This window comes from Ictalurus punctatus, chromosome 16 (genome assembly GCF_001660625.3).
Source record: "Ictalurus punctatus breed USDA103 chromosome 16, Coco_2.0, whole genome shotgun sequence".
Classification (NCBI taxonomy): domain Eukaryota; kingdom Metazoa; phylum Chordata; class Actinopteri; order Siluriformes; family Ictaluridae; genus Ictalurus; species Ictalurus punctatus.
In genome coordinates, this window is record NC_030431.2 from 8,844,448 (window position 1) to 8,871,175 (window position 26,728).

At 36.5% G+C, this 26,728-nt stretch overlaps 1 protein-coding gene and 1 pseudogene across 5 annotated transcripts; one reads left to right on the forward strand and one right to left on the reverse strand.

Annotated features, from left to right (window-relative positions):
- Positions 1-4: 4 nt before the first annotated feature.
- hapln1b (hyaluronan and proteoglycan link protein 1b) lies at positions 5-26,086 on the reverse strand. Of its 5 annotated transcripts, XM_017461924.3 has the most exons (6): positions 25,859-26,086; positions 14,185-14,286; positions 12,345-12,475; positions 2,749-3,111; positions 1,780-2,082; positions 5-1,398 (listed from the first exon to the last, which is right to left on the reverse strand). In XM_017461924.3, the coding sequence occupies exons 1-6, from the start codon at positions 25,861-25,863 to the stop codon at positions 1,109-1,111; spliced, it is 1,194 nt and encodes a 397-aa protein (XP_017317413.1). In that variant the 5' UTR covers positions 25,864-26,086; the 3' UTR covers positions 5-1,108. The 5 variants fall into 5 exon arrangements, with proteins under 5 accessions (XP_017317413.1, XP_017317415.1, XP_053543078.1 ...); XM_017461926.3 differs by lacking the exon at positions 14,185-14,286; XM_053687103.1 differs by lacking the exons at positions 14,185-14,286; positions 25,859-26,086 and adding an exon at positions 24,497-24,878.
- LOC128635248 (uncharacterized) lies at positions 5,415-9,239 on the forward strand (annotated as a pseudogene).
- Positions 26,087-26,728: the final 642 nt, after the last annotated feature.

The following is a 26,728-nucleotide window of genomic DNA, read 5'->3' on the forward strand; positions in this document are numbered from 1 at the left end:
ACAATGTATTTGTCAATTTTTATTTTGATTACACAGATAATGTAAGTTTGGTGTTTTGTCCTTTGTCTTGAAAACTTTGTCAAATACAAATAGAGAATATAAAAAAAAAACATACTAAAATAAATAAAATTCCATGTTTGAATGACATAGGCTGTTTAATATCTTGAGGGAAAATTATGCCTCTGCCTGCTCACATGGAATGAGCCATAAATAATTATGAGATCAGTGAAGTTTTTTGTATCCTCCTCTTTGAATAGTTGGGTCACAATCCTAAAACATTTGATAACAACAGTACAGATGTAGGGGTCAATTGTATAAAGATGGCATTTCAAAAAGATGTACAGCAGCGATACCATTATAGATTATTATAATATTTCTACATAAACAATTCTAGAACACTGTGAGTGTTTGGGTCTTCACTATGACAGTATGAAGACTTAATGTTTAGTATAAAGACTTAAAAGTTGGTCCACACATTAAATGTCTTTTTGAAATAAAATAAAAAAAAACATATAGCCAAAGAACATAAAAGCTTTTAGCACCCTGTGAGGATGATGAAAAAACTTTACAAGAGAGAGAGAGAGAGAGAGAGAGAGAGAGAGAGAGAGAGCTTAAATGATGGCTAAATACTAGACTGATTACTTGTTTGATCTTATTCTTTATATAAAAAAGTTTATTTTATCCACCATTTCAATTATCTTAGAGTACAATACCACTGAATAACAGTGTGCTCAAATGTATTAGTCAGGTACTTTGAGGCTTAACTGCCACATTACTACTGAGATGCTATATCAGCATAATTTGTTATCCACTCTCACTTCCTCATGTGATACTGAAGTTTACAATGTATGAGTAAATAACCATTTAAACTCCCAAAAATATTTTTTGCATGATTGTTGAGAATAATTTTATGGTATTGCTGTTTTATGGAACAAACATGCTACTGAGAAGAAAGTTTGTTTTTTTTTGTTTTTTTTGCTAACTTGTCTTCAAAACCTTCCAAAACACTAAATAATTACCTTCTTAATACAGTATTTGATAAATGTCACAGTTTTACTCATGCTGACTCATCCTCTACACTTTCTTTTTGTATTACTCTAAGCATGTCTCAGTTGTACCCTTTGAAGCAGTAGACCCCATAGAGTTTGTGTTTCTTGTCTGGGAAACCGGAGAAGCGCACAGCAGCCTCTGTGGGGCTACAGCGGCGACGTGGACGTGAGATGGGGTAGCGCACACTTCCATCAGCCAGCCAGCCAACATCACAACGATCATAGCCCAGCAGCTTCCATGCTGCATACATTTGGCCCACCTTGGCAATCTGAGCACCAACCTTTTGACATGCCAGCACTGCTTCATCATATGTCATCTTCAAAGATGGTGTAAGGTAGTAGAAACGCCCTAAAGAGTCCAAAATAATGTTCATAAATGAAGTGTTAAGGTTCTAAGATTCTGTTTTTTTAACATTAACATTAAGGGTTTATTTTTAACATTGAGGGTTTATTTTCTATTAAGACAATTCAGGATGGATAGTATGTATCTAGAGAAAAGCATCTGCTTCAGTGCTGGACTTTGCAGGTTTGGTATAGAGTGACAGTGATGATTTTGCCTACTCCAGTTGTAAAGGTTAATGTCATAAAATGGCCATTAAAATTTGGTATAGGTAACTTTTATCTTCAACTGGGAAAGCTGTATTACAATTTAATCAATGCAATTTGTGCCTTAATAAAATTAGCTTTCTTCTTTCAGAATTTTCACAAATATACCAACAATTATACAAACCTTTGTACTTTGATGTGAAACAGAAGACATCATATCTGTTCTTTTCCTTGTCTTGCATTCCATAATTCCTTATGCCAGGGACTGTGTTCTTCCCTCCACATGGCTCTCGAGGTTTGGTGATTGGGTACTGCACTGATCCATCACTAAGCCAACCAGCATTGCACCAGTCTAGCCCTTCCCTCCAAGCATCATACAGCTGCTCAAAGGAGGCCATGATGGCATCCTGGTCTTGACAGGCTTTCTCAGCATCTTGGAAGTTCAGGTTGTAGCGGCCATGAGGTGGGAAATACGGAAAAACTACACCTGCAGAAAGATTTCTCATTCAATTCCTTTGTAAGGCAGCCTGGTATCTTTCATTATAGTCTTATATATGATATTTAATATTCTATTTAGTATTACAATCTATCAGCTTAATATAAATTTGGTCTAAATGAATAAGGTTTACCCCCTGATTTGTCACATCATGCTCTTGTCCTGCTAATTTGTGATTTTACACATTCCGTGATTCAGTCATTCAAGAATTTAAAATGTGCCATTATATAACAGTAAAGTAGTTTGACCTAAATATGGAAAAACTATTTATTTAGTTCGGGAAAAGGGAAAAACTATTTATTTAGCTTGTATTTTAGACTTAATTCTTTAAAATTTTAGATTATTAAGAAAATAAACCCGTTTACTACAGTCCTACTATAAACCTGAATGGGTGTAAATGCCATCAAATTAAAGCCTTAATTAGAATTTGCCTAAACACTGCTTTGGAAATAGAGTGGTATATCTTTTACTTATTGAAGAAAATTATTTTCACCTCCAAACTGCTTACACTAGCTTTTTGAACCAGCTAGTTAAGTGTGAAATGTTAAGTTCATAATTATGCTATAACACTGTTACACTTGTAAATAAATAAATAAATAAATAAATAAAAAAATATACTAAATAAATAATAATAATAATAAATTGTGACATTGTTACCTTGCAGATTGAGGGACACCACTGCAGTGCCATCCTCCAGACTGTCAATCACCTCACATTTGTATCTCCCATAGTCCTCCAATGTTATCTCACTAATGACCAGTGACGCATCATTCTCAGTGGCACCACGTAGATGCACACGGCCATGGAAACTACCATAGCTCTTCTTATGGAAACCCATAGCTACAAAAACATCAATCTCTTTCAGATAATCTGATGTTAACTTAGTCCACTTTATCCTCATTTTAGGATTGGGGACAAATGCGGGGTTCCTTTGAAACGTGCATGGCAGTGTTACATTACCCCCCCGGTAAGACACTACTTTGGCTTGTTCTGTCATAACAGACAATCCAGGGCCATTTTCTGAAAAAAAGGAAGTGTAAAAAGCTGCTTAATATTTGAAAACAAATCTAAAAAGCATTTACCATGTTTAAATGGCATTTTTATTTCATACAGTGGTGTTTGAAATCTAGAATTCTAGATGCAACTAGCCTCAGCACACAAGTCCTTCTACCAAAAAATGGTTTAAAAAGAATAAAGTTAATGTTTTGGAATGGCCAAGACAAAGTCCTGACCTTAATCTAATAGAAATGTTGTGGAAGGACCTGAAGCAAGCAAGCAGTTCATGTGAGGAAACCCACCAACATCCCAGAGTTGAAGTTGTTCTGTACTGAGGAATTGGTTAAAATTCCTCCAAGCCAATGTGCAGGACTGATCAACAGTTTAGTTGCAGTTATTGCTGCACAAGGGGGTCATACCAGATCCTGAAAACAAAGGTTCACTTTTGCACTTTTGCCACTCACAAATATGTAATATTAGATAATTTCCCTCAATAAATAAATGACCAAGTATAATATTTTTGTCTCATTTATTTTATTGGGTTCTCCTTATCTACTTTTAGGACTTGTGAAAATCTGAACAATTCTAAAGGGTTCACAAACTTTCAAGAACCACAGTAGATCATTGTACAAATGACAGTCTCTTTTAACTATTTGTAAACAACAGTGATCTTTATGTTCTAGTAAAGAAAAAAAAACAGCAAATAAATAATTAAAACTAAAATTAGAGACACTCTCTTAACAGCCAAGTATAAGACATTTTATTATTGCTATAAAACAAATGTTTATTAGTTTTATAATAACAAAGAATTTTCATGGCAAAGCCTTGTTCATAACAAGTCAGTGAATTAACTGTGAGACCTTGCTTGTGGTCTAAGTGTATAAGTGTCTAAGTGTCTAAGTGTATGAATGATCATGATTGCTACATTTCAGAAAAACCAAACCACTCCTGAATGTTTGTGAATAGAAAATTCAATGTGGGCCAATTATCCACTAGTGGGAAAGTAGCTTTCTCTATTCTTTCTTTAGTTGAAGTGAATTAATCAAAATCATCCAATGTCCATTAAGCCAGCTGAAAGTCTTTCTAATAAAGACTACAGTCACTACAACTATTCTTAGCTATATGTTGGCAATTCATAAATCTTTGTACAGTTTGGCTGTGAAAATGTGAAATTTAGTTAATACCAAATATATTTCAACAAATCAGGGTGGCAAGATTTTTCATCTTAAATTTGCAAATGAACCTGGCCTTCATACTAGATTACAGGTAAAATTGGAATTATTTGTAATCCTTCATGAAATTAAGCAAAAATAAATGTATAAAATTTATCCCATTCAATGAAGGGAATTTAATGCGTATCCATATGGGGTTTTCACAATTAAAAAAAAAAAATCAATAATTTCTTAAGTAGTACATTTTATTTCTACAAAAGCCTGATTTTATAGTTATTGGCAACACCACAATTAACATTTGGTGAAGCCCCCCTGGACTACTGATGCTTAAGGGCTGTTTTGCAGCCAGTAGTCCAGGGTACTCTGATCTTCTTCCTGTAAAATTGTAGAGATTACAGGATATCAAGATTAGAGACACTTGTAGAGTATCTTGCATACTCCTCTATACATAATATTTTAAGTTTCTGTCTTCAGATCAGACAACAGGTTTTCAAAAGAGTTACAAAAAAACTTAGATTTGTATTGCAAAACACTGACTTTATGTTCCTGCCATCATTTCTGTGTTAATTTCATAAAAGCCAAGCATGCCCAGCTGCGAAACAGCCCCAATACATACAGTCATGAGAAAAAGAAAGAACAGTCTCCTTCAATTCAATATTTTTATTTATCAGAGCCTAAATAACAATTGTGTGATCTTCACCAACTTCTATAAACCGACAAATAACCTCAATTGACAACTAAAACACACAGATTTCAATATGTAGTCATTCTTTCCCAAAAAATAATAAACCAACATTCAGAAATCATGTGGGGAAAAAATAAGTACATCCTTCCTACTTCCACACTTATTAGGAGAGTAATTAGCAGCCAGGTGTTAATAACAAATGCACAAGTTTAGTTAATCAGAAAGAATGTGACTAGCTCTATAAAAGCTGAACTTTTGGCAGTTTGGTGTTCTGGAGCACAACTCCTAAAAGTAGATAAAGGAAATCCAATTAAACAAATGAGAAAAAATATGATACTTGGTCATTTATTTATTTAGGAAAATGATCCAATATTACATATCTGTGAGTGTCAAAAGTATGTGAACCTTTGCTTTCAGTATCTGATGTGACCCCCTTGTGCAGCAATAACTGCAACTAAAAATTAATGGTAACTGTTGATCAGTCCTACACATCAGCTTGGAGGAATTTTAGCCATTACTCACTTCAACTCTGGGATGTTGTTGGGTTTCCCCACATGAACTGCGTGCTTCAGGTCCTTCTACAACATTTCTATTGAATTAAAGTCAGGACATTGACTTAGCCATTCCAAAACATTAACTTTATTTTTCTTTAACCATTCTTTCTTAGAACTTGTGCTTAGGATTGTTGTCTTCCTGCATGACCCATCTCTTGAGATTCAGTTCATGGACAGATGTCCTGTAATTTTCCTGTAGAATTTGCTGGCAAAATTCAGAATTCATTGTTCCCTCAATGATGACAAGCCATCTAGGCCCAGATGCAGTAAAGCAGGCCCAAACCATGATACTACCACCATGTTTCACATATGATTGAACACCAGCTTAAGCTCAATCTGGCAAAATCTGAGCTTCTCGTCATCCCAGCCTGTCTCTCAGTCAACCACAACCTCACTGTATAGCTCGGCTCAACCACACTCAAGCCTACCACGATGGCCAGGAACCTTGGGGTGATTCTTGATGACAGCTTGACCTTTACAGACCACATCTCAACAACTGCATGGTCCTGTAGGTTCATCCTGTAAAACATCAAGAAAATCAGACCCTACCTCACTGAACAGGCTACACAACCACTAGTCCCGGCTCTAGTTATCTCAAAACTGGACTACTGCAACTCACTACTATCGGGCATCCCAGCCAGCTCCATCAAACCCCTTCAAATGATTCAGAATGCAGCAGCACACCTCGTCTTCAACCAGCCCAAGAGACCCCATGTCACACCCCTCTTCATGTCCCTCCACTGGCTTCCTGTAGCCACCCGCATCAAATTCAAGGCCTTGATGCTCACTTACAAGACCTTGTCTGGAACAGCACCCTCCTACCTCAACACTCTCCTGAAGGGTTATGTTCCCTCACGCAATTTGCGATCAATAAACGACCGACGCTTAGTAGTACCTACTCAGCATGGCTCAAGGTCCCTTTCCAGAGCCTTCAAAATAACTGTTCCTCAGTGGTCGAATGAACTTCCAACCTCAATCTGGACCGCAGAATCTGTCACCATCTTCAAGAAACAGCTAAAGACCCACCTCTTCCGTGAACACCTAACCAACCCCTAAAATAAATAAATAAATAAATAAATAAATAAATAAAAAAAATTAAACATTTTTTTAAAACTTACACTCTGGCACTTTGCTTCTACTGGAACTCAATTAATGGATCTTGTATGGTAGCACTACTTGTATTGTTCTCTGCTTGATATCGCTTTGCTTCTATTTTCTCATTTGTAAGCCGCTTTGGATAAAAGCGTCTGTTAAATTAATAAATGTATATGTAAATGTAAATGTAGATTGGATAAGGTTCTTATGCCAGAATGCAGTGTTTTCCTTTCTCCAAACATAATGCTTCATATTTAAACCAAAAAGTTCTAGTTTGGACTCATCTGTCCATAAAACATTTTTCCAACCGCCTTCTGGCTTGTCCACCTGTTCTTTAGCAAACTGCAAATAGGCACCAATGTTCTTTTTCGAGAGCAGTGGTTTTCTCCTTGCAACCCTGTCATGCACACCATTGTTGTTCAGCGTTCTCCTGATGGTGAACACTGACATGTGTTGTGAAGATCTCTGTTCTTTTAATTAAACAAGGCACTCATTCACACCTGATTGTCATCCCACTGATTGAAAACACCTAACTCTAATTTCACCTTCAAAACCAGGCGGCCTTTTTTTTTTTTTTTTTTTTAGATGTTTTCTAGCAAAGTCTAATCTGACGTTTCTGTTCTTGAGTGTTACCAGTGGTTTGCATTGTAAAGGTAAACCCCCTGTATTTGCATTCATGAAGGCATCTCTTGGTTGTAGACTTCAATGTCAATGATATGCCTACCTCCTCAAGTGTATTGGTGAAATCAACTCCAGACCTTTTATATCCTTAATTTGTTATGAAATAACAAGGAAACAGGCCACACCTGGCCATGAAACTGCTTATCAGTCAATTCTAATTACTTTTGAGCCAGTGAAATTTGAGGGACTATGTAAAAATGGCTGCAATTCCTAAACTGTTAATGCAATTTTTTTTGTTGTTGTTAAACCACTTGAATTAAAGTTGAAAGTCTACACTTCAATCTTGGTTGCTTTACTTCAAATCCATTGTGGTGGTGTACAGAGGCAAAATTACTCTCCAAATAATTATAGACCCTACTGTACTTGTTGATCATTGTTGTTTTGTGACATGTTTGTAGAAAAAGAAACAAATAAGTTTTTGGTTAAATCATCTGGATCATTTACTTTATGTATTTATTTTGCATTTGCAACTGTACTTATTATTAGCTTTATGTTTATTGCAAAGCTATCATCATTTCTGTGAAAAAAGAAAAAAAACTGTCAGCCAGTATGCACAACACAAGCTTAGTCAGGGTACACCCTCCCATATTGAACGGTTGTTCATTAAAATATTTTATTATACAGAACAACACTTACTCCTGTCAGGCTCAGTAAAGATTGATTAAACAACCTTGAGACTGTTATTCCCTGTTATGTGCACAGGCTATGAGGTTAAATCTCTTATTCTTATTTTATATTATTGCTCATCATATGCCACAGTTACTGACAACTGGTAATATATATATTTTCTAACTGGAAGCCTACTTCAGATAGTCCTAATGAATGCTTGAGATAATGAATGAATGTGTGATTTAGTAGTCATAATAGTAATTTAAGATGGCTCCAATAATTTTGGAGGGGACTGTATGCAAATTGCTGATGAGAACCTGGCCAGTCCATAATTTTGTTTCTGTAGAGATGTCACTTCAAAAGGAGCAGGAAAAAATTCTGTCAGAAAAATATATCAGAATCCCATTCTGATATATTTAAATTTGATGTTGCAGTACAACAGAAAGAGAAATAATTATTGAGGGGTGAATGCTTTCTGGAGGAACATATATTGTATATTTTTAGCATATAAGATAACATTCTTTGAGTTCTTTTTAAATTTCTTTTTTACCATTACATACTGTATTTTTGATATGGGGAAACCATATAAGACCTACAGTAGATGTGTTAAAGGACATAGAACATTTTGTATCAGACCACCCAATTTGTAGGTGAGCAAAAATATTTTAACATGTGACTAACCTGTTACTTAGGTGTGTCCTGTTAAATTGATTGTTTAAACAATAAATAGCTCTGAAAATTTACTCTTGATTTTAGCCTTCCATTTCACCTGTGAAGACTGAATTTGTTGTTAAAAAGAATAAGCAAACATGAAGATAAGAGAGCTGTTTATGGGAGAAAAGCAAACCATTTTCAAGCTGAGAAAAGAGGGAAAATCAATCAAAGGCATTGCACAAACAATGGGCATAGCCAATACAACAATTTGGAATGTCCTGATAAAGAAAGAAACCACTGGTGTACTTAGCAACAGACACCGAATGGGTTGGCCAAGGACCACTACAACAGCTGATGACTTTGCAAAAGAATTACAGAGATTACAAAAGTTCTGGAACCAAAATTACCTCTATCAAAGTGATGGAAAGGCGAATGAGTGTAGAAAGAAAGGCTCTGCTCATGATCCAAAACATAGAAGCTCATCTGTGAAACATAGTGGAGGTAGTGTCATGGCTTGGGCTTACAAGGTTGCTTCTGGAACAGGCTCACTAATCTTTATTGATAATATAATAATACTCGTGATGGTAGCTGCAGAATGAATCCAAAGGTTTACCTGAACATTTTGTCTGCCAATTTACAGAGAAATTAATACAAATGAATCAAGAGAAAATCATGCAGCAAGACAATGATCCAAAACACACTGCCAACTCAACAAAGGACTATGTTAATATATATCAGTGGTAAGTTTTAGACTGGCCAAATCAATCACCAGACCTTAAGTCAATTGAGCATGCATTTGAAGCAAGCAACCCCCCGAAACAAACAAACAACAAAAGAGGCTGTAGTAAAAAACCTGGAAAAGCATCACAAAAGACACACATAGAAATAAAAATAAACGGTGAAATTTGAAACTCTCCTCTAATATTCATCATTTCAACTCAAACCCAAATGTCTTCAGTCTTCAGCAAAAACAATTGAATTGGCCTTGCTATTCCAAGGGGAGGGGACTGTATGTAGGGTACAGTGTGTGTGTGCATGTGTGTGTACACGCTATGTAAATATCCTATATATATATATATATATATATATATATATATATATATATATATATATATATACACACACACACACACACACACACACATATATATATATATATATATATATATATATATATATATATATATATATATATATAAAATAACCAGACAAAAAACAGTTCAGCCAAGGGAAACAACAGCAGTTGATGACGGGAACATTGTGAGATCAGAGGCCTGGAGGTTTTGGTGGCTACCCAGGTAATTTTGTGTTTAGTTTGAGCAAACTCTAGATTTTCAGTCTCAACAAGATTGTGTTTCATCGCCATGGTAACTTACAGTACATGGCTGGCCTGTTCCAGAGTATGTTTTATTCTGGGAAAGAGAACTCAAACCCAAATTTCACCAATCAGATATGAGCAAAGTGAAATAAATCTGAAGCACCTTTAGTGTTTCTAGCGATGGCTTCACCAACTGTGGGAATCCTGTGGAGCTTGGAGCTCAAGTAATAGTAATGGCACTTCAATGGGAAAAAACTTTTAGGAACAGACACAATTCTTTGGCTTTTCCCAATTACCATTTGTACAAAAGATGTTGATTTTCAGCAGATGGTATAGTTTACCTATGCCAGCTTCTTGAACCACACATTAAAAATCTGACCAAAGAAAAAGAGCCGATGCCACACTCTTACTTCACACTCATGCGGTGGCATTATTCCTGTCCTAATATTTTTTCACAAATTTATGTATATAATATTAATATTTAATTTTAATTATTGACTTTATATTAAATGAAATTACATGAAATATGTTGGAGTTTTAAGTTTTCAATTCATTTATTCTCACTGTGAGCCTGTAAAAGTAAACACGTATTTACACAATTAGCAATTTCCTGAGCTTTGTCAGCCAAAACAGTGTTGGTTTCTGTGCTTAGTGTTGTTTTAAATTCCTCATATTTCTGTATAATAATTTCTTGCTCTTCAACCATAAGTATGCACACCTGCTTTTTCCCATGTTGATTGCTATTGGCTGTTTGCTGCAAACGTCTGGCTTTTATGTGCATGCACACGCTGAGTAAACCTTGATTCAGGGCTAAAAGCTGAGTTGACAGAAATTTGATAACCAGCACCATGAAACCTGTTAACCTTAATAAACCAGACTGGATTTGTTGTGTTTTGTGAACTCAAAACTTACTCTGCAATTCAGAGTTTGTTCAACTCTTTGTTAACAAGACAACTGTGAAGAAATACCCCAAACAAACGTCAGTAACATCACCAACAATCTCCACAGGACAGGGATGAAGGTATCACAATCCACTTTTCAAAAAAGGCTTCAAGAGCAGAAATATAGAGGCCATGCCACAAGATGCAGCAACAGAATTAATTCAGAAGTCAATAATTACATTCTGACAATCTGAAATCTAAAATATTTTACAGAGAAATACATACAATCAAATTGAGAGGAACTTCATCATGCAGCAAGACAGTGACCCAGAACATACTGCCAACACAACAAAGGATTTTAACAGGGAAAAAAAGTGGAAGGTTTTAGACTGGCTTAATGTATATCTGGTTAATCACCAGACCTTAACTCAATTAAGCATGCAGAAGACATGAAAGTACCCCCCCCCCCCCCCCCCCCCCCCAAAAAAAAAAAAAAAAAAAAAAAAAACATGCCACAACTGAAATAAGCTGTGGTACAAGCCTGCAAAAGCATCACAAAAGAACAACAGTTCTTGCAACAGTGATGTCAGTGAGTCACTGACTTGATGCAGTTTTTGCAAGCAAGGGATATGCAACCAAATATTATGTGTGATTTATTTAAGTTTATTTTAAGACGATCTTTTCCTATACTTTTGCTCAGTTAAAAATGCTTTCACTGGGGTTGAGGTCAGGTATCTTTGCTGGCCACTGGAGTTGGCAAACCATGTCTTCATAGATCTTGCTTTGCGCATAAGGGGTATTGTCATGCTAGAACATGTTTGGGCCCCTTAACTCCAGTGAATGGAAATTGTAATGCTACAGCATACAAAGACATCCTACACAATTATGTGCTTTCAACTTTGTGGCAACAGTTTGGGGCTTTATTTTATGGCCCTTGAAAGGCTCACAAATATACTGTTGTGGCCTGGCCAGACTTTGAGTTTGAAAACCCTGGTTTACACACTTTGTTAAAAGAACTTCTAACATCATGAAAGCTGCTGTATTCTGTTTTCTATTTTGTTCAATAAATATATATGTTGACAATTTCTTCCAATCACAACTTAAAATACTTTCATCCGGTTTTACAAAAGTTATTAAGGTTATGGAAGTTATGGAGTTTGTCCCATATCAGCCAAGCAATGTAGCTGATAAGCAATTGATTCATGAAGGTTGAACATTCTATGTGAATTATTAGACGTGTTCTATAATTCTTAATGATTCTATGGCGATCTTGAGCTGACAGAAACTCAATGCACTGACTCAGGTGCCAAGAAAGACTTTGAAGCCAAGCATTTCAACATTAATGTTATTCCTCCAGTTCACCTGGCTATGATAAAACTCAAGAGAGACAAAGTAACATCCAAGGCGTGGTTTAAATAAATCAAACCCCGGAACTGATAAATTATTTAAACATTAAATAAACCTAAGAAATTGCAGATACTAAAACATATTCTGAAAACATCATTCAAATATGATAAATATTAATATTATGTAAATGGATTAAAAATGCTTGGGTCTGGGGATGTCTGCACTTCAAAATACATGTGTGATATTGATCATCTGACCTACCTGAGATGTAAGTGATCCTGTAAGGTGACAAATCGTAAGCCTGGTCAAAGTTCTCTGCATGGCACACGGAGAGGAAGGTGAGGAGAAACAGAGTGTTCATCTTGCTATATTGCTTTAGTGCCGTTACTTCACTACGAATAAACAGAACAGCACAGAGTCATTCCAGCAATTCCAGTTTCAACATAAAACAACTTCCACTGCAAGTCCAAAAAGTGACATTTTGGTGCTACTGTATAATTATTTAAGAAGAACGCACTTTCCTTTGTATGCACTCTAGCCTTTTTATAACAGAAAACTGTTTTCTTCTGACCCTTTTGAAATATACCTCCAGTATATTTCTATCTGCAGTAATTCCCTGGTGAATCACTATGATTATTCTTGTAGTGCAGAGCACACTGTCTCCTTATCACTGCAACTATGAACCCTCATTTCATACAAAGCATAAATAGGAAGGCAGAAGATATAAAGCACCAAATCTAGAATCTCATGACTTCATCTTATGCATCCTCTGAATGCAAATGGGAATTCCAAATGACATTATCTTCAATTAGAGTTTTCACCCAAATTCTGCAACCGTGCAGAACACTATGTGTATTTTAAGGAAGCAAACTATACATAACAACACAGAGCAGTACACAAGCACAACTTTACCAGACACGTCTTGAGCACAGCTGCCCTACCAGAGTACTGTCCTTCTTCAGCACAGCAAAGCCTAAAGAGGGTAGCGGGCTTACCATCTTACACAGTATACAGTCCTAGCTAATAGCAAGCTGCATGTGCAGATATTGTCACAAATATATCTGAGCTACAAGCATATGGGCTTTGTTTGCTCTCTCTCTCTCTCTCTCTCTCTCTCTCTCTCTCTCTCTCTCTGCAGTAACACTGATTGAGCCTTTTTTTTCTCTTCATTCATTTCAGAGTGCTGACGCACTTGCAGAGTGTGCCAGGTAGTGGTTCTGCAGTCAGCAGAACAAAATTGTTCTGTCTCTGCAGAGCAGCCCCCACCCTTTCACCCCGTTCACAAGTCCAGGCTGCAAATAGTCATTACACATACCAGGAATCCAGCAGTAGTAAGATTTGGGAGAACAAACAAATGTAATTTTCTACAGCAGATATGTTTCAGTGTACCCAGAAAAAATAGCTTTTCAGAAGTAGGAGAAAAGAATAACACCATACAAAACATACAAACAAGCGAATAGAACAAATTTGAAATTTAGTACAGAAATGAAAATTATAAATATCTAAAATTCATTAGTTTTTTGTGATCAAATGAGCTTTTAGCCACTGATGTTAAATAAATGCAAGTGTAGTTCAAACAACCTTTTGTGAGGTAAAAATATTTTCATTTTATTTTCAATTATAAAATCATCAATCATCAATCATCACCCTTCATGAAGGGTTGAATTCTGATGGCTAGATGACTGGGACAGAGCATCTCCAAAAAGGTCTTGTGGGGTGTTCCCGGTATACAGTGATTAGTACCTACCAAAAGTGGTCCAAGGAAGGACAACCAGTGAACCTGCAACAGGGTCACGGGCACCCAAGGCCCATCTGGTCTGATCCCACAGAAGAGCTACTGTAGCACAAATTGCTGAAAAAGTTAATGCTGGCTATGATAGGAATGTGTCAGAACACAGAGTGCATTGCAGCTTGCTGCATATGGGGTTGCATAGCTGAAGACTGGTCAGAGTGTCCATGCTGACCCCTGTCCACTATCAAAACCATCTACAATGGGCATGTGAGAATCAGAAATAGACCATGGTGGAAGAAGGTAGTTTAGTTTGATGAACTACATTTCTTTTACATCATGTGAATGGCCGAGTGTGTGTGCATCGCTTACCTGGGGAAGAGATGATGCCAGGATTCACTATGGGAAGAAGGCAAGCTGGTGCAGGAAGTGTGATTCTCTGGGCACTGTTCCCTCCAAGGGAAACCTTGGGTCCTGGCATTCATGTGGATGTTAATTTGACACATGCCACCTAAACATTGTGGCAGACCAAGTACATGGCAACAGTATTCCTGTGACAGTGGCCTCTTTCAGCAGGATAATGCACCATGCTACACTGCAAACATTCTTCAGGAATGGTTTGAGGAACATGATAAAGAGATCAAGTTGTTGACTGGTTGACTTGAAATTCCCCAGATTTTAATCCAATCAAGTATCTGTGGGATGTGCTGGACAAACAAGTCTGATCAGTGGAGGCCCCACCTCACAACTTACAGGACTTGCTAACTAACTTGGATCTGCTACTAACATCTTGGTGCCAGATACCACAGCAAACCTTCACAGGCCTTGCAGAGTCCATGCCTTGATTGGTCAGAGCTGTTTTGGTGGCACAAGGGTGACCTACACAATATTAGGCAGGTTGCTTTAATGTTATGGCTGATCAGTGGGTGTGTATATTCAAATTAAAATAAAAATTTTATTTGGGACACATACCACCATACACAGTATGCCACACTAGTAGTGTAGTGAAATGACTGTCTGTGGCATGAAATAGAATTTACGTAGACCAGAATTTACTTGTATACAGTTAGTAAAAGGAAAAGTATTTTAAAATGTATAAAAAATATAATGTAAGGATATTAAAATGGGTGCAGATGTGTGCAGTTGTTTTGCGCAATATAATGCAGTGCATTATATTTCACAATATAAATACAACATAAATACAATATAAAGCTGAGGTAGTTGTATTGAAATTGCCCACATGCAATCATAAGTTTACATACGCCTTGCAGAATCCGCAAAATGTTAATAATTTAGAAATATATATAAGAGGGAGGCTCCAGGCTCCCCCGCGACCCTGAAAAGGAGTAAGCGGTTGAAGATGGATGGATGGATATAAGAGGGATCATAAAAATTGCATTTTGTTTTTTATTTAGTACTGCTCTGAATAAGCTATTACACATAACTGATGTTTACATATAGTCCACAAGCTTTTGCCTGCAGGCTAATTGGTTCCCTCAATGCCAGTGCAGCAGCCTATCAGCCATGCTTCTCTATCTATGTAACCTTTTATTATCCTGACTAACTTGCTGGCTATGGCCTCTGTGCATGCTACGAGATTTCACATCCTGTCACTTTCCCTGCTACTAGCTTCCCTTCCTACCCCCAATAGCATGTCTCACCTTGAAATTGATGAGGTTCTATGCCTTGATGAACCTGGCTCCGATCCAAAACTCAAGACGGAGACTCCAAACACTCTAACAGCTGAAGCAGACCCTCTGTCCTCTCTCCCGTACAAGACCTCTGTCCCATCATCACGCCTCTATTCATGATCGGCCAGTATCTAGGATTACGGAAAACTTGTTCAACCATAACATCACCCCTCCACCCAGTTTTCCCATGAAGATTTTTTACCTTCCTTCTCCTATCTTCTGTCCTGACTTTTCCTCCTCCACCAGCCAACTAAGGCTAAGCAGAAACATACTGCTCTGACACCAAATACTTCAACTAAAGACCCCACACGGACCCCCAGATACACCAGACCCCATGCCATCAGTGGCCTTCGAAGTTAAGGACTTCATTAATAGACCAGACAACAGAGTTTTAACTCTACAAAAAACCTAATTCATTCACTTTCACCTCCTTTAACTCTCCCCTCATACCACTATGGAGTGTCCCAGATGACATATCGCCACGTCACAACCTCATAACTGTTCTCCCCACGTCATCTAGCAGAGCCTTTTTCATTCCCCAGCAGCTGTTATCCCCCTTAGCTCCAGAAGCCACATTTTAGCAAGAATCACATAAAAAAAAAATCTTGCTCTGTTCCTTCAGGGTCCTGGACAAATGTATCAGTGACCACAGGGATATTTTCCTGTACTCTTAAAAGGATGCAGTCCTACAGTCTGTTGCCTAGAGTCTGTCTGAGAGTCTGTTGGTCGCAATATACCTTTCATTGTATACTGATATACTATTTGTGCAGTTTTCCCAGAAAGAAGATCTGAGCTAGATTCTTACTTATTTATTATTGCAGACCTGGTTCTCAACTATGGCGGCTCCCTCCCATTGTGGCGGGCTTGCATTCTAAGATGCCATAGGAAAAGGGGAAAAGGCAAATGCTCTGGTATTCTTTGCAGATCCCGGAAAATATACTTCAACCCTTCTCTCCCTAGTATCTTGTTGACCAACATTCAGTCTCTGGATAACAAACTTGACAAACTTAATGCAAGAATCACATTTCAGCAGGACACAGCAGTGTGTTTTATCAACACACTGCTCACCGGAGCTCGATCTGCTGACAATTGCGCCCTTTCATTTAGTTCAGTCATCCTCACATTAGTCTATATTCTGCCTCACATGGACAAAACGAAAGCATTGGACAAATTGCCCACTGCCCACATTAAATTACTAATTCAGTTAACTTTCCTGCATTTTGCTGTTAGTGTGGATGCTTTAATCTGGTGGTCCCTTTAAGATTTTTGCGTTTATGATGGCGTCGAAGGTTACATGGCAATGCTAACATGGCGGATGTAGTATGTCCGGGATTGTATTCATATTACACACACATACTGATTAGTACATACTGTTTCAACGGTCGTGCAGTAGATACTGCATCGAATGGAGTACATACTGTCACAGTACGCAATTTCAGACGCAGCCTATGACATATTATACTATGCTTCCCCAGATTACTGTGAATGACATTAAGTATTGTGAGGGAGTCATCTGTTACACTCAACAGTAAGAAGGAGAAGGGCTTCAAATTATATATTTCGAGTTACATCGACAACCTTGAGGTTGAGTATTCTCACGCTATATACGACTAGCGACTCTAGCTAAGTCTCCATTTCTGACAGTTCATACCTATCTAATAAAAATGTACTTTATACAATAAATTATCTGCACTTGCATTCACCTCCTCCTCCAGTCCATGAAAACTTGAATGCGTGGTTCACTATAATGGTAATTTTTTGAGTATAGTTAAATCATAGTACTTTTACTTTAATAAAACTTCATTACATTAAATTTTAATCACAGAGTAAAAAGTTGCAGAGTAAAAAAATATAAAGCTGCATTTAAACATGGAAGAGTTGAACTTGGAGGAGGTCTCACATAACGGGACACAACAATGTTGATACTTGAACTTAATAAATAATCAAATAAATCAAAATAATTAAATTTTAGCATCTTCAAAGTAGCTGTTGTCTAGAATTTTCAAAAATATATTCATTGCATTTTCTCAGCCAATTTCTTGAGGAATCCCCCTCAGATGCTTTTAAAACAGTGTTAAAGGAGTTCCCACCTATGCTGGACACTTATTGGCTGCTTTTCGGAATAATTCGCTCATCCACTTAAAAAAAAATAAATCTTTTTTTGTAAATAAAATGTTAGTTTTCTAATGAAAAAAATTAATATATTGACACAATTATATTTTTGTCTACAACACTAATTTCAAACATTTAGTCATACATCAAGTATAGATTTGATCAAAAGCATAGATTTGATCAAAAGGTTTTCAGCTCAAAAGGTTTTTAAGATCATGAGAAACATTTCAGTGGTCGGAAGTTTACATCCGCCTTAATAAAATCTTAATACTAAAGCTAAATTGTTATAATTTTGTTTAAATATCTTTTTTTTTTTCATTTAGAACTGCCCTTCAGAAGCTAAATAAGGTATTTACATAATAATAACAACAATTACAATAATAATAACAATTTACACTGATCATCCTGTTCAAAAGTTCAAATCCTCCTCTTAATGTAGGTAACACTCTTAATGTGCATCAGTGAATGCTTGCACCTTATGTAATAGGTGTTATGTAATAAATATCATAAACCCTGCTGATAGGAATTTTCATTTTAGGAATTAAAATGAAAAAAGTTACAAGAACAGAGCTGTGTTAAGAAATGAGTTTGTTGTCATTCATAACAGATTAAAGGCAGTAATAAAGCATGAAGCTTATTGTTATGACATGCTGTTAAAAGTAACTCTACTCTGTACTCTCTCTCAGCCTATATAAGTGTGGGGGAGAGGCATTAAATAATTCTAATGTCAACTCAAACTGGAGCATAATATAGTGTGATACAATAACAAAACAGGTTCATTTGTATTTTCATACACTTGTGATGTAATAAAGGATCTACATATACCACTTTATCCCTAGGAGCCTGTGGCAGGAACTGCGGATGATAAAGGACTATAAAACACCATCCTCCAGAATTTTTAAGGTGGATGCTTCTCTAGCACACAATCTGGATATTATATTGAGTATTATTACTCAATATTATAATATTCAGCAGAAATGTTCAGCAGAGATGTTCAGAAGAAATGTTCAGCAGAAACGTTCAGTAGAAATGTTCTGCTGAACATTTCTGCTGAACGTGTCTGCTGAACATTTCTACTGAACATTTCTGCTGAACATTTCTTTCTAATATTTTTATTTCATGTCATCAGCACCTCAACTAGTTTCCTATCAAAATGGTTTCAATAAAAAAGGTATATATAGGTATATGTAGAACCTTTATTACATTACAAGTGTATGAAAATACAAATGAACCTGTTTTGTTATTGTATCACACTATATTGTCCTCCAGTTGAAGTTGACATAATTATTTGATGCCTCTTCCCCACACTTATGTAGGCTGAGAGAGAGAGTACAGAGTAGAGTTACTTTAAACAGCATGTCATAACAATAAGCTTCATGCTTTATTACTGCCTTCAATCTGTTTATGAATGACAAAAAACTCATTTCTTAACACAGCTCTGTTCTTGTAACTTTTTTCATTTTAATTCCTAAAATGAAAATTCCTATCAGCAGGGTTTATGATATTTACTACATTAAGAAGTACATTGCACATTCGTGGTCTGACTAATCAACATTTCAAAAAGTTTTTGGACAAAACAGCCGGGATACTCTCCGGGCCAAAGAGGCAAAGGACCATCCAAGCTGTTATCAGTCCAAAAGTCAGCATCTGTCATGGTATGAGGGTGTGTCAGTGCCCATGGCATGGGTAACTTGCACATCTGTGAGCGTACCATTAATGCAAAAAGATATGTACACAGTTTGGAGCAACATATGCTGCCACCCAGAGCAGGACAGCGCCAAATTACATTCTGCCCGGATTACAAGCACATGGTTGCATAAGCAGAGAGTGCGGGTGTTAGCATGGCCTGTCTGCAGTCCTGACCTGTCACTGATTGAGATTGTGTGATGCATTATGAAGTGCAAAATAAGGCAACGAAGGCCTTGTTGATGAGTAATACAGGCACAAGCAAATTAATTTACATTTTTCTTTTTAAAAGCATTAAAAGGTATTAAGAATTACTGTATATTGAATTTTGCTACTGAAACTTAATAATGATATTATCAGGCGTTTATATTAATGGACTAGTATCCCCCCCCCACCCCCACCCCCCCGGATTTGTGTACTGTGCTTTTGCTACAGATAAAAGATTATGTCGTTGTCATTTGCCTTGCAGAACTGAGGCTCATTACCATTGTCCTAATTGCAACAAAACTGTTCTTAGGAGATATGTAATGGAAACTCACCTTCAGATATGCTTACCAACAAATGTATCACCAAACACTAGCGTCACAGTCCTATACTTGCACTGGCTCCTCTGCCCTCTACAACCATCCCTACACTGGCTCCACTGACTTGCATGCTCACTCACCAGCAAGTTGGAGAGTGCAAGTGCATGTCTGCAGCCAGACCCTTCCCAAAATGTCTAGCTCAGCCATGAAACTCTATCTGCCTGCCGATTGGTTCCCTCAATGCCGGTGACAGAACCATGCTGCTGCTGCAAAATGATGCAAACATTCACTGATGCTCAAGATGGCAACACACTACATTAAAAGCCATGGGGATTTAAACTTTTGAACTGTGCTAACATTTTAAAAATTTAGTACTGCCCTTCAGAAGATACATAATATATTTACATGTTTCCCAGAAGACAAAATGTCTTGTGTGTCTTGTGGATTATATGTAAACATCTGTTATGTGAAATAGCTTATTCAGGGCAGTACTAAATAAATATAAAATGTTTTATGATCCTTCTTATTAACATTTTTATTTATTTTTTTACATTTTGCAGATTCTGCAAGCCATATGTAAACTTCTGACCTCAAGTGTATATAATAAATATATATAAATACAGGATAAAGTGGTCATTGAATATGAATGAATAGAAACAGCATTTTAATATAATTTTCCCTCGTGGTGACCAGTGGGCTCAGGGCTGTGTGTAGGAGTTGTGTGGTGGCATCATCGGTAGAGCAATTGGTACGGTATATGAATTATAATTGATCCGGAGTCTCAGGTAATTGAAGAGGTGATAAAGGCTCTGACTGGCCTTTCAAGCACTTCATCACAACTGAGATAATAATTGACTGTTTGAAACATGTGAGGATTACCGACTGTGCCAGGGAGCGGTTGAATATCTCCATGAACACCAGTGCTAGCTAACCAGCGCAGGCTCTAAAGACCCAACCTGAGATGTGATTAGGTCCTGCTGCCTTCCTAGTTTTCACTCTCCGCAAAGCCTTCCTGAGTCATTCTCCGAGATATTGAAAGCATTTACCAGCCTGAAAATATCTATATGCATGATGCCATTAGCACCCTTAGTCTTAGATGTTAGCACTGTTAGCACTACTAGCACTGTTAAAACCACTAGTGCCATTAGCACTGTTACCTGCAGTATTGAGGCAAGTGTAAAAAGTGTTCAGATTGTGTGCTAGAGATGCGTCCACCTTCACCATTCTGGAGGATGGTGTTTTATAGTCCTTTACCATCTGCAGTCCCTGCCACAGGCTCCTAGAACCACCCTGTTGGAACTATGACTCTAGTTTCCTCCTGTAGCGCCGCTTTGCGTCCTTCACCACTCTTGTTGTAGGATGCAGCTTTGTGCTATCTCTCTGAATTCACTTTGAGGCCCACTCCTGGAAAAATTTTCAACTGTCTTGAAGACTGTCCACTTGTAAACAAGCCTTCTCACTGTAGAATTGTGGATTACATTGTTTGGAGGCGGCCTTGTAACCCTTCCCAGATTGATGATAAGCATCAATTGCTTCTCTGAGGTCATGGCTGGTGTCCTTTTTTTCTTTGCATGATGTAGACATACGCCTGCTTCAGAATACGAAACTGCCAAAATTTCTGTTTGTATAGTGGTAGTCACATTTCTTGATGATTAACTAATCACATTTCATTAGTAACACCTGGCTGCTAATAAATCACTATTGTGGAAAGGTGGATTTATTTTTCCAAACCTGGTTTCTGAATGTATTTTGGGGGGAAAATGACTACATATTGAAATCTGTTGTGTGTTGTTTTACTGTCACCAGAGGAACAGACAATTGAAGGCACCAATGATAAAACGATCAGAGTCACATTGTGCTTGAATTCCAGAAATTGAATTTAAAAGTTCAGAACCTTCTTATGTCATAAAAGTTGAGAACAGAGAAAATCTTGATGATATGTTCACTAGACTCATTCATAGTCTTTATGAAGACAACAAGTTATTATCAGCCATTATTGTTTACATTGTGTTAATTGAAGCATGAAAAAATGCTTGCGTGGACTCTGATCTTTCTTTCGTGGGTATTCACAGTAATACAGTGATAAACTTATACTAATTTATTCAACTGACCATCACCAACATCAATTAAATACTGAAAAAACACAGAATATACATTATACATCAATCTTAACTTGAATATTATTCATTATTATTTGTTCATATTGATTAATATTAATTGATCATTCATTATTAATATTATTATTATATTATTATATTAATATTAGCGCAATTACTAAAGAGATATGTTGAAGAAATTTGACAGTAAGTTAACAATTAAATTCACTCATCTGGTCATGTGACTGGACTCTGATCATTTTTCCATAGCATGACTTTATTTTAAAGACCCTGATCTTTCTATCATCCAAGTACATTTATGAGATCATTCTTCAGTGCTCAATCAACAGCCGTGGATGCACAACTCCAAAAATGCATTTTTGTGACTCTGATCGTTTTTTCATTGTGGTCTTCTATTGTTATTTAGACCATGATGAATAAAAACATAGAATTGAAGCAAGGTTTACTTTCTTTTACCCATGACTGATAGGTTGTGGAACCTACAGTGGCGCTTTTGTGAACCCTTTAGAATTATATCTATATATCTATATAACTATATATCTGCATAAATATTACCTAAAACATCATCATATTTTCACACAAATCCTAAAAGCAGACAAAGAGAACCCAATTAAAGAAATTAGATAAAAATATTATACTTGGTAATTTATTAATTGAAGAAAATGATCCAAAATTACGCAATATTTGTGAGCGGCAAAAGTATGTTAACCTCTACGATTACCAGTTAATTTGAGGTTGAAATTAGAGTCAGGTGTTTTAAATCAATGGGATGATGATCAGGTGTGAGTGAGTGCCCTGTTTTATTTCAAGAACAAGGTGTATCATGGCAAGGAGATTTCTAAGGACATCAGAAAAAGAGTTGTTGTTGCTCATCAGGCTGGAAAAGGTTACAAAATCATCTCTGAAGAGTTTGGACTCAACCAATCCACAGTCAGATAAATTGTGTACAAATGGAGGAAATTTAAGACCATTGTTACCCTCCCCAGGAGTGGTCAACCAACAAAGATCACTTCAACAGCAAGATGTATAATAGTCTGTGAGGTCAAAAAAGAGCCAAGGTAACTTCTAAGCAACTAAAGGCCTCTCTCACATTGGCTAATGTTAATGGTCATGAGTCCACCATCAACAGAACACTGAACAACAATAGCGTGCATGGCATGGTTGCAGGGAGAAAACCATTGTTCTCCAAAAAGAACATTGGTGCCTCTCTGCAGTTTGTTAAAGATCATGTGAACAAGCCAGAAGGCTTTTGTAAAAATATTTTGTGTATTGATGAGACTAAAATAAAAATTTTGGTTTAAATGAGAAGTGTTATATTTGGAGAAAACACTGCATTCCAGCATTAGAACTTTATCCCATCTATGAAACATGGTGGTGGTAGTATCATGGTTTGGGCTTGTTTTGCTGCATCTGGACCAGGACGACTTGGCATCATCGATGGAACAATGAATTCTGAATTATACCAGTGAATTCTAAAGGAAAATGTCAGGACATCTGAAACTGAGTCATGCAGCAAGACAACGACCCTAAGCACACAAGTCACAAGTCAAGAATGGTTAAAAAAGAATAAAGTTAATGTTTTGGAATGGCCAAGTCAAAATATATATTGACTTGGCCAAATATATATATATATATATATATATATATATATATATATATATATATATATATATATATATATATATGTGTGTGTGTGTGTGTGTGTGTGTGTGTGTGTGTGTGTGTGTGTATATATATATATATATACATATATATATATATATAACTTGGTTTGGGAAAAATAGACATGCAACAGAAATGCATTATTAAGTGCATTTTGTTAGTAAATTTATATATTGTCACTGAAAGATGCAATGATTGGAAGTCTGGGTTAACACAGCACTGAAACAAGTAATACTTGCTGGGTGCAGTATTCAGCCATACTGAGAGGTCTTTGTATGAGCTAAGGTGGTACGAGGGTGACGTTACAGGCTTCTAACTGACATCCAGGATGGGTGGACTGTGGTATGAACCTAACCCATTTACCACAGCAGTAGGGTGGAGGTCCTTTTTCCAACAGACTTTCTTTGTTATTTGTAGAGATCTTCGTAAAATGTTAAAATAGATTTTTCATTGAAGTAAACATTGAGGCTATAAATTAGCTTATGCTTCTCTTAGTTTGCTCTGAGCTTAGATGTAATATTGCTGCTCCAATACTTTCAGAGGAGACTGCATATGTATATGTATACAAACATACACACACACACACACACACACACACACACACACACACACACACACACATATTATGTGTGTGTGTGTGTGTGTGTGTGTGTGTGTGTGTGTGTGTGTGTGTGTATGTATACATATACAGTCTCCACTGAAAGTACTGGAGCAGCAAAATATATATATATATCTTTACCTACATACACATTGGCAAACTGTAGTCTTTCTCTAATGTTATTTTTCGACAGCAAAGGCTTTTTCCTGACATGCCTCCCATGCAGGTCAAATTTGTGCAATCTCTTTCTGATTGTAGAAGCTTTCACTTTGACACCAACAGTTGCAGGCTTACTAGCAGATCCTGTTATGAAATTCAGGACTTCTTGGAGACTTCAGACTTCAGGTCTGCTCTTGGGCTGAATTTGTTGGGATGGCCGGTCCTGGACAAATTGGCAGTCATTTGACATCTGTGCCACTTGTAGATGATTTTCCTTAAGGTAGAATGATGTATTTCAAATAATTTGGAGATCTATTTAAATCCCTTGCCAGACTCATAGGCATCCACATCCTTTTTTCTGAAGGCCTTACAGAACTCTTTAAATCTTGGCATGATAACACCACACACCTCAATAGCACAGGGAACACCAGACATGATATGAGAGGTTTAAATAACAGCTGCACTCCCTAAGCAGGTTCTAATCAGTGGCACCCAATCTTTAACAGGCACCAACTCTTGAACCTGATTTTGATGGTATGATAAATGTAGGGGTGTACTTACTTTTTTATAATCACTTTATATATATATATATATATATATATATATATATATATATATATATATATATATACAAACATCTTTTCAAATAACAAAGAAAGTTCTGTTGGAAAAAGGTTTATACCACCCATCCTAGATGTCAGTTAACATCACCCTTGTACCACTTTAGTTCAGACAAAGACCTCTCAGTGTGGCTGAATACTACACTACTGCACCCAGCAAGAAATTACTTTTTTCAATGCTGTGTAAATCCAGACATCCAATCAATACGTCTTTCAATGACAATATATAAATTTACTAACAAAAGACACTTAATAATAAATAATAATTTCTTTGCAGGTCTATTTTGCCAAAACCATAAGTCTCACTGCAGTGTGACAGTCAACTTTTTCTTCAGTCTCTCTAGCTTATGTCCAAATCACTCCAATCAATCTGTCTTTTGATTCTATCTAGTTTTTTTTTATATATATATATATATATATATATATATATATATATATATATATATATACCACAGTGTGTTGCACAAAGTTTTTACATTACAGATGAAGATGTTGTCATTTTGTGACTTTTACTTGTAGCAAACACCACATTTTTGTTCTGCCGTTAAACTCACACTGTGTATTTTGACTGTAGGCTTAACACATTTGCCCTCCAATGGTGGCCATTTATAAGGCAGTCTTTTACAGCCCTATTAGGATCTGATGACGACCAGTTAATAGGTTTAACAAATATATAGATCTCATTTAATTGCTATTCTGAATTATTTTTGTTTGGCCTGTGGCAACAACACTAGCTTACTGAGTAAACGACATATCGACATATTCCTCACCGCGATGTAAATAGTGCATTTATGTATCTGAAGATATAATATTATTTTACTTCTTCTGTGTGATTAAACAACAAGAGAATGAAAATTAGAAACCATATATAGCTTACCTCATGAAAAAGAGAACTTGCGTCCGATGCCCTATAATTTCTGGAGCGTTTTCTTTTTACTGGAGCTACGTCATACAAGGTAATGACTGAAAAAAAGGCACAAGTCACGTTGCTTTTAATAGACTTTCCATTCATGCTTTATTACGATTGCCTCCACCAGAGTAAAATAAACTGATGACCGTTGATGACATGTAGTTTCTATGATGTCGAATCAGACGCTCGCCTGTCAGAACTAGCCACTTTGTTGGGCAGTGCTTTAAGTGGTATTAATAAATAAATAAATTGGCACTGTAACGAAATTTCTATTGGCAACGATTACAAAGCAGCTTCTAACAGTACAAGAGTACAACAGTACAACCGTATAAGACCAGTTTTAAGACAAATTTTAAGACAAATTTGACAATATAATATATACAAGCCAAATACGGATGTATCACTAGGGCTGTGTTATTGCACTGAGTGTTTCAGTATTGCACTATTCGGGATTCACGTGTTAGTGTTGAAAGAAGAATCCAATAAGACACAAGCTATTCAGTTATTTAAAAAATAAAAATAAATAAATAAATAAAAACCCTGAAACATATGGTTTTTTTTATTATTAATTATTTATTTATTTGGAAACATTTAAAGTGGCAGCAGTGCACTTTAGGTGCAGTCCTCTGCCCGGACCGCTTGAGACCATTTTACACCTGACGACTTTTTAAAAAAAAAAAACTAATTTCGCTTTTTCATTCGAGACACTTTATCTTAACATGAGGCTCACACCCCACCGGTTGCGTTCGAATGCACGCATAAGTGAAGCATAAAGTACATCCATCCACTGAAATCTAATTTTCTATACTCTAAATTCCACTTAGTTTGCGAGTGCAG